Source organism: Odontomachus brunneus, unplaced genomic scaffold, assembly GCF_010583005.1.
Source record: "Odontomachus brunneus isolate Ranch 3 - 2012 unplaced genomic scaffold, Obru_v1 Obru_scaffold_076, whole genome shotgun sequence".
NCBI classification, from domain to species: Eukaryota; Metazoa; Arthropoda; class Insecta; order Hymenoptera; family Formicidae; genus Odontomachus; species Odontomachus brunneus.
The window spans coordinates 161,478-169,997 of NW_022639526.1; the positions used below are offsets into that span (position 1 = coordinate 161,478).

The 8,520-nt window shown below is 59.6% G+C and overlaps 1 protein-coding gene across 4 annotated transcripts in view; it reads right to left on the reverse strand.

The window, feature by feature from the left end:
• Window positions 1-3,747, reverse strand: part of LOC116847323 (homeobox protein onecut-like) — a 125,288-nt gene extending 121,541 nt beyond the window's left edge. For all 4 annotated transcript variants that reach the window (XM_032822207.1, XM_032822206.1, XM_032822209.1 and 1 more), the window contains exon 1: window positions 2,559-3,747. In XM_032822207.1, coding sequence (XP_032678098.1) covers window positions 2,559-3,588 — 1,030 coding nt within the window. In that variant the 5' untranslated portion in view covers window positions 3,589-3,747. The remainder of the gene's footprint in view (window positions 1-2,558) is intronic.
• Between the last annotated feature and the right edge of the window lie 4,773 nt (window positions 3,748-8,520).

Below are 8,520 nucleotides of genomic sequence, written 5' to 3' on the forward strand. Positions count from 1 at the left end.
TCTCTCTCTCTCTCTCTCTCTCTCTCTCTCTCTCTCTCTCCCCTCTCTCTCTCTCTTTATCTCTATCTTTCTCGCTCGCTATTTTCCGCGCGTGTCCCCGAAACGTTCCGCACATTCTCGGTCCTTCTCTCTCTTCCTCCCGCGCGATTTCTCCCTCTCCCTCTCTCTCTCTCTCTGTCTGTCTCTCTCGTATCGTGCCGTATCGTACCGTATCGTACCGTCTCGTACCGTCCCGTCATGTCCTCCGTCGGGGGCCCGCAGGAAGCGCGCCGGGCCCGTCACTCTCTCTCGATTCTCGGCGAGAGAGTGTCTTCGGGGAGATGTACGTCGCGGAGTACGTCTCGGACGTGTAACCGCGCGTCATCGCGCCGACTGATCGGTACACTTCGCGATTAATTGGCGGCCGTTCGCTCTTCGCGCAGAACCGTTCGCTGTGCGCGCGCGACCGCGCATTAGCGACCTCGCAGATTTGCCTGAGCTTTTTTTAAAATTCGAGCTTGCGGCGAAAACGGTTTGATCGATTCAGCGGATCCCCGCAGCTCGCTCGGCGATATTAAATGTCGTCCGCCAGGCAGATTGGCTCGCGCACTAAAAGAATTAAGCACACGTAGCAATCGCGGGCCTGTTGACGAGACTATTCTCGCTGATGTTGTCCTGATTGTCGCAGCGAGCCATGTGTCATGTGTCACATTTGGTGGGGACGTATGTTCGCGAGCGAATTTCATGAAAAAAAAATCCTTATTTAATGAGACAATATTTGTGTACGTTTCAACGAAGAAGTGATTTATCGCGGTGATGTCGCAGTATCTAATGTCAGCGTCATCAAGGATTGACATGCGTGGCAATTTTTGCCGTTGTAACGGCGAATATTTTTCTCGTCCTTCGGGGGAGTTTGTAAATTTCGCGAACTCTGAGTTTCGCTCCGCGCGGATTATCGGCACGTCGAGTCGTCGGAGTTGGATTTCATCGTCCTCAGTGGTTGGCTGTGTTATTGTTGTTGTTGCCGCTTCTTTTTCGCGCCGTTTTATCAGGAGGATGAAAACGGCGCGAAGACGTAATTGAAGTGCGCGCGTAAATCTTTCGGGCGATTCTGAGCGATCGATCTCGTGGATGTAATCGCGGTAATCCCCGGCGCGTTAATAAAAATGACGGGGAACGCGCGGGATCGCACAGGGGATGAAAACGCGCGCGCGGAAATTTACACAGTTCGATCGTGCGCGCCCGATCTCTCGTCGATTTACGAGATATCGAATCAAACGTAATCCCGAATTGCCCGACGTTATTTAAGCGAGCACCTCGGAGATGCTTCATCCGCCTTTCTCTCACTCGAGAGAGGGGGTGTAAGGGGAAGGGGGGCGGGGGATGCGGTTTATTTTGAATCGAAGAATATCGGACTCGCGCGGACGCGGCCGTCGATCGAGAGAGCAGGTGCGATTTTTCGCGCCGAGACACGCGGAAGCGGGTCTATCCTCGAGTGTGTATCGCGCTCGACTCGGAAAGGGCGAGCAGGGGGACGGAGGGTGAGAGCGTTCGCGACCCTCCGTGTGTGCAGTTACTCCGAAAGTATCTCACGTATTCCGAGAGTCACTTCCGAGAGTGTGTTTCCGACGCCTCCTCTTCTTTCCCTCGCACTCGCCGCGCGATTCCGCGGCTCTCACACAGAGTCGCCAGCGGAGTGCGACTTGGCAGTCGCAAATTTGCAAGGTTAAAAGTTGCCCGATCGAATTCTTTATGCACTGTTGCGCGCTCATGTGTGACACGCTCGGTCGTTCAGTGACAAGCGCGAGATGCGTGAGACTCAACGTCCCCCATCATCCCTCTCACTTGCCTCGCACTTGCATTTTCGAACAGTTCCCCCGGAACTAGCCCAAACACCGTGAAAGCGGAGAGAGTGTCTTTTCCCGCGATCCTCTCTCTCCAACGCACTCGGAAGGTCCGGGGGGGTATGAAAAGCGCGCGTTTTGCGAACACGAGTCGCATCATGCGAGAGCGTCGGGATGCACCCGGGAAGGATCGCGTTCGTGGATCCACGTCTCGGTGTCAAGGACGCACAGGACGAGAACACACAGGCGAGCAGCGAGACACGTGTGTGTAAGAAAGAGCGTATGAAGTGTGAGAGATACATGTGAGAGAGTGCGTGTATGCTGTCTGAGTGTGTACGCGAGTTTTCGTACGTCTTTTTTCCTACGTGTATACATGTGCGAGAGATTCACACGATGACGACGATGACGATGACGATGACAAACGACAACAACAACGACGACGATGACGATGACGACGATGACAACACGACAACGTCGATCAGAGCCCGGGGTGATGATGAGTACACACTCTTTCGCTCTTTTTCTCGTTTCTTTGACAGAAATGGAAAAAGACACACGGACACAGTGTGTGTATTCTGTATATATCGTCAGAGAGGTGAGACTTTTCGAGAGTGTTTTCCGAGTACGGGGGGTTCGTTATATCGAGGGTCGGGGATTTCTGCAAATACTTTAGAGCATATAACGATTGAGGGTGAATCACTCTCTGAGTCGAGTTGTGAGTCGCGGACGACTAACCTGCTAGCCGTAAGGCCGACATTCTCTGTATCTCGGGCTCCTGCAGCCACTTCCACATCCGCCGGAAGGTCTCGCGGCCGCTCTTGAGCTTGGACCAGGGCTTCGGGTTGCGCAGCAGGTCGCTGAGCGTGCCCTGGCTGCGACAGAGCACACGTTGCGCGAAGATCGCCTGCGGTATGCTGTACCTCTTGAGCTCCGCGCTGATCCGCTGCGCCAGTTCCTTTGTGTTGATCTCCTCGACCTCGCCGGCGCCGTTGCCCGCCGCCGACACCGTCTTCATCACCACCGACGTGTGTTGCACGTGCTGCGTGTGCGATATCGTCTGTTGCAGCATCGACTGCTGCTGCTGCTGCTGCTGCTGCTGCTGTTGCTGCTGCTGCTGCTGCTGTTGCTGCTGCTGTTGCTGCTGTTGCTGCTGCTGCTGTTGCTGCTGCTGCTGCTGCTGCTGCTGCAGCTGCGTCTGCATCGGCGGCGGCGAAGCAGCCGGTACCGAGTGCGTGGGCGGTGAATGATGCGATGGCGCGAAACTCGCGGTCGCCGAGACGGCCGGCGGCGAAGACGGGCTGAGCGCCGCCGGGCTCTGCTGCAGTCGCGGCAAAAAAGCCGGGTCGTAGTGAGGACTCGCGGACTTGTGCGGTGAATTGAGGCCGCTCTGGCTGTACGCGCTCTGCGGCGACAGCGGACTCGGCTGCAATCCCGCGCCGGGCGAAGGATAGTTGTGCGGCGGCGACATACCCATGGTGGGTAGCTTGTCGTACGCGTACGGCGAGCCGCCCATACCGAGGCCGATGTTACCCAGGCCGTTGTTCTGCATAACGGCGAAACTGCCGGTGACGCCGCCGGCAGCGTGACCGCCGTACACGAACTTGTCGCTCATGGTGGAGATCGGCGGTAACGGCTGCAGCGGCGTCAGAGTCGCGTACGAGGAGCCTGGACTGAAGCCGGGTGGCGACATCCTCTCAGCTACCGAGGTTAGTGTCTGATACGTCGGCTCCGGCTGCATCGCCCTGAAGTCCGTCGCGTCGATCATACTCGCGACCGACACGCTAATCCCCGAGGTCGGCGTTAGCTTTCCCGGACTGAGCAGCTCCGAGTCGGCGTCGCGCGAGTCCACGTCCACGTCCTGAGGCGGCACGATCACCGACAGGGACTCCCGCGCGCTCTGCCTGCCACCGCCGCCACTACCACCACTGCCACTACCGCCGCCGCCACCGCCGCCGCCGTTACCGTTGTTGCTGTTACCGTTGCCGTTGCCGCCACCGACGGCGCCTCCGCCGCCGCCGCCACCGCCACCGCCACCGCCGCCGCCGTTACCTCCGACGCCGCCGCCGCCACCGCCGCCACCGCCGCCGCCACTACTATCACCGCCGCCACCACCACCGCCGACGCTCGGCGGTTCCTGGGACGACGACAGGTCCTCCGCGGCGGCGAGGTCTCGCTCCTCCTTGACGCCGAGCGCGCCAGCAGCGAGCAGTTCCAGCGGTAGGCTCGCGCACGCGATGTCGGGGCTTTGAGAGGCCGACGAAGACATACCCTCGACGCTACCTCCTCCGTTACCACCACCACCGCCGTTTCCTCCTCCTCCGTCACCCCCAACCCCACCGCCGCCTCCGCCCCCGCTCCTACCACCCGCCTCGCCGACCTCGTGCTGATGCTGCTGCTGCTGCTGCTGCTGCTGCTGCTGATGATGGTGGTGATGGTGGTGGTGGTGGTGGTGGTGATGATGATGGTGGTGGTTGCGATGTCTACCCCCACCCACCACGTTGCCCCTACTACCGCCGCTGTTACCACCACCTCCTCCTCCTCCTGCTGCCGTTGCTGCTGCTGCACCTCCTCCTCCGCCGCCACCGCCACAGTTCCCATTCGAGCCACCCCCACCGCCACCCCGACCATGCGTAGACACCGCCGCCGGGGAATCGACCGGGTCCAGTAATTGCTCGCTATGCGGTTGATGATCGGCTATGTTCCCTATACCTTCCATTTACGCACATCTAGTTCGGGTGGGCGCACTGCCACTTGCCGTCGCCGCTCTGTTGCTGCTGCTGCTGTTGCTGCTGCTGCTGCTGCTGCTGCTGCTCCACTATCGTCGAGACACCGTCGCGGGCAACACCACACCGTGCGCGCCGCACACCACCGCACCGTACCGTAAACGTAATCGCACCGTATCGCACCGTACTACCGCGTTACCCCGCACACGGAGTCGAGTTCTCCTGTAATACCTGTAATACCGTGTGTCGCAACTCGTCCTCTTGTACTATTTCTTCTTCTTCTTCTACTACTACTACTACTACTTCCTCTTCTTCTTCTCTGTTTACGTCGACGGAGCCGAACGTCGCCGCGAGATGGTGCTACGACGAAAGCACCCTATATCCACTGATCACGCCGTCACTGCTGGTCACGCTGTCGGGCGACGTAGTAACGTGACGACGACGTGAACGACCTCGGCGAGGACGATCTCGCGACAGCGCGCTCTCGAGAGCGTACAACGAGCCGGCCGCACGACGACGACGACGACACCGTTCCCGTCGAGAACGAAGACGAGGACGACGACGACGACGACGACGTAGATGATGTCGACGGTGACGCTAACGTTAACGCTACTCCACCACCTCCGCCACGTCGGATCGGCATAGGGACCCGGTAGCGCAACGACCACCGTGCGCCCATGACACACGCGGAGCGAGTGAGAGCGCACGCTCCGCGCCCGCGAGAGTGCGAGCGCACCGGCTCCCGGCGGAACGAGAGCGCGTACCTACAAGAGAAACGGAGAGAAGCTCGGGGAGCGCCGCGAGAAGGGGGTCGTTCTCTCGATCTCCGTCTCTTCTTCTTCTTCTTCTTGCTCGCTCGTTTACCCGCTCGCTTGCTCGTTCGTTCGCTCGCTCGCTCGCTCGCTAGCTAGCTCGTTTGTTCGTTCGTTCGTTCGTTTGCTTACTCGTTTGCTCGTCCACTCGCTCGCTAGCTAGCTCGCTCGCTCGCACGCGCACACCCGGTATCCCGACGGGACCTTCCGCTCCGCCCCCTTCCCCTAACGGTCCCTACCCCGACGGTGACTAGCCGTCACTACCAGCAGCTCACCACTGCCACCTGGTCCGTCCTATTACGCTATTACCGCTACTCGCACGGTGTGCTCGCTCTTCTTCGTCTTATCCTTCCGCTCCTTCGTGCTCTTCTGCCTTCCTTCTCTCCACCTTGACACTCGTCTCAGTCTCTTGGTGCGCGATATAGAGAGGGATGCGGCGAGTCGCGCGTGCCGCGCGTTCCTCTCCTGGTCCAGGTGCGATCTCGCGTCTCGATTCTTCCCGTCTCTGCCCTCCCCCCTCCTCACCCCGCCACGTGTCTGTCGCTTCTGCTCGTATGTTCGTACGCGTTCGCGGAGGGGAGTGCGCGCGGTTAGCTGCACGTCCGCTCGCACGCTCACCACCACCACTGTCACTGGAGCTCACCACCACATCGGCACACCGATTCTACCGCACACTCCGGGAGCACTGTTGTACCTGCGCAGTGGTACCGCTACACGCGCTTTTTCACCCTTCGCCGAGGGTGAGACAGAGAGAGAAGGAGCAATAGAGTGTGAGTGTGTCGAATGTGTTTGTGTGTTTGTGTGTATATGTGTGTGTGTGTGTGTCACGTCCGTCCACGTGAAGGCCAAAACCCGCAACGGCGAAGCGGAAAGCGTTCTTCTCCTCGCACAGGGGGTTGCACGGGCTTCTCTCGGTTTCGTGATGACGATGACAACGACAGTCCGGTGTTCCCGGTGTTCGCGCGACTGCTGAACAGTCTCCCCGCGGGAGCTGCCTCGGCGACTGCGAGATGATAATCGCCGAGTGTCGCCGCTCGTACAAGAGCCGACGATCGTCCTCTTCTCGTAGCGTGGTTCCCTCGCGGTCACTCGCTGCGTTCTTCCCGCGCGAGAGTCTCACCGTGCGAGGAAGGTAGAGAGAAAGATAGAGTCACACATACACACACCACGATGACTTGGCTCGTTCGGGCGGCGTTCGTGTTCGCCAACGATAACCTCTCCTACGTAGCTCGGAAGCGCCAAGCACCCTTCTGCGTGGCGAAGTGACAAGAACCACCCCTCAGCCGGCCGGCTAAGCCACCGGCGGAGTCATCCGCGGCACGTTAGTAGAGGTGCGTGTGCGGGCGAACACGGACGCGACTGTCACTACTAGGACCGCGAGCATCACCACCACTATGACGACCACGAGCACCACCACCAGCACCTCCGCCACTACCGCCACCGCCGACACCACCGCCACTGCCGCCACCGCCACCACCACCGCCACCACCGCCGCCGCCACAGTGTCAGTCAGCTTACTATCGATTTTCCGATACCTCGCGACCAACGCAGCTCGATGCGCAGCCAATACTTCGAGCATAAACATCGACTCGCGTCACCTGCGCCCGCCGCCAGGTCCGACCTCGACCCAGCGCGCGACACGAACAGGCAGCTTTCAAGCGGATTCGATTCGATTCGATCGGTGTTCGTCTATCTTGGAGAACGGATACGGCACTAACGGGAGTCTGTGTAGTCCTGTAGACGAGTCGTGCGTGTAGCCCGAGCTCGCGCAACCTCACTCAGAGTCCACGCGCGGAGATACAGTCCGGAAAGTCGACGAACTCTTTGGTAGGATCGTCTGTTCGCGATCGAGGAAGGTGAACACACTTGGGAGGCCTCCCTTTCGCTGTCCCCCTCTTGATACACTGTGCGATCTTCACGGGGAAATCGGCTTTGGGCCCAAGTTCCAAAGTTCCCGGCCAACTTGCTTTTTCCTTCGAACTGGGTCGCTGCAGTTCCGCGACGGAAGTTATTCCATGGAAACGCGCGAACTTCCGACTCGGCTGCATCTCTCCATTCTCCTCCTCCTCCTCCACCTCCTTCTCCTCCTCCCCCTCCTTCTCCTCCTCCTCCTCCTCCTCCTCCTCCTCCTCCGATACGACCTTCTGCCTCCGTGTCGGTCGTGCTCACCAGGTCGATCGCCAAATCAATACGTATCGAACAGGCCAAGCGAGGCCCGCGGCCTTCATCCTCGCAGGGACGCCGATCGAACCTGATGTATCCTTAGGGGATCGCCGCGTTTGCCGATTTCTCCCTTGCCTGCCACAATGATCCTCCACTTCAGGATCGAAACGTCGATACGCCGATGCGCGCGTCGTCCATGACGCGCCGTGACTTCACTCGCGCTCCAAGATGTCCTCCTCTCGGAAGCAGACGCACTCGAGGTCGCGGTCGCAACGATCCGCGACGATAACTCGATCGAGCGACACCGTAGGTGGAATCCGCGCTACGGGGTGGCAGAGAGGGGTCGTCCGATTGGTCGGCTCAGCGTCGATACGGAGATCAATGGCCGCCCGTTAGGTGGTGGAGCGAGGGTGAGAGCGAGTGAGAGAGCACGAGTGGGTGAAAGCGGGTGAGAGTGAGCACGAGCGTGAGCGTGAGTGAGAAAGAAAGAGGAGCGCTGCTGCTGGAATCGACTGGTGTCTGCCTGGCTCTTCAGTCGCGATCGATCGGTCCTCTCTCTCTTCCTCGGACAGTCGAAGTCGTCGCGACAACGACGACGTCGACGACGACGACGATGAGGACGAGAACGACGAAACGACGATCTCGCTCGACAGGCTCGCTCGATGGGAGAGACGAGAGATGACGCGATCTCTTCGTGTCGCACTTGGCAGCGCCGATGCCTCTCACGCTGATCCTCGTCCGAGTCCGCCACGACTCGCCGACGCCGGTGCGCACGCTTGGAAGCGCGCCGCGTCGTGTCGCGACGCTCTCCTCTCTCTCTTCTCCTCTCCTCTCCTTCTTTCCTCTCCTCTCCTCTCTTCCTCAATCTCCCTTGATCCCTCTTTCGCCCTCTGTCTGTCTTCTTTCCCTGCGGTGATCTTCTCCCTTGCCGCCTCTCTCTTTCTCTCTCTCTTTCTCTCTCTCTTTCTCTCTCTCTCTCTCTCTCTCTCTCTCTCTCTC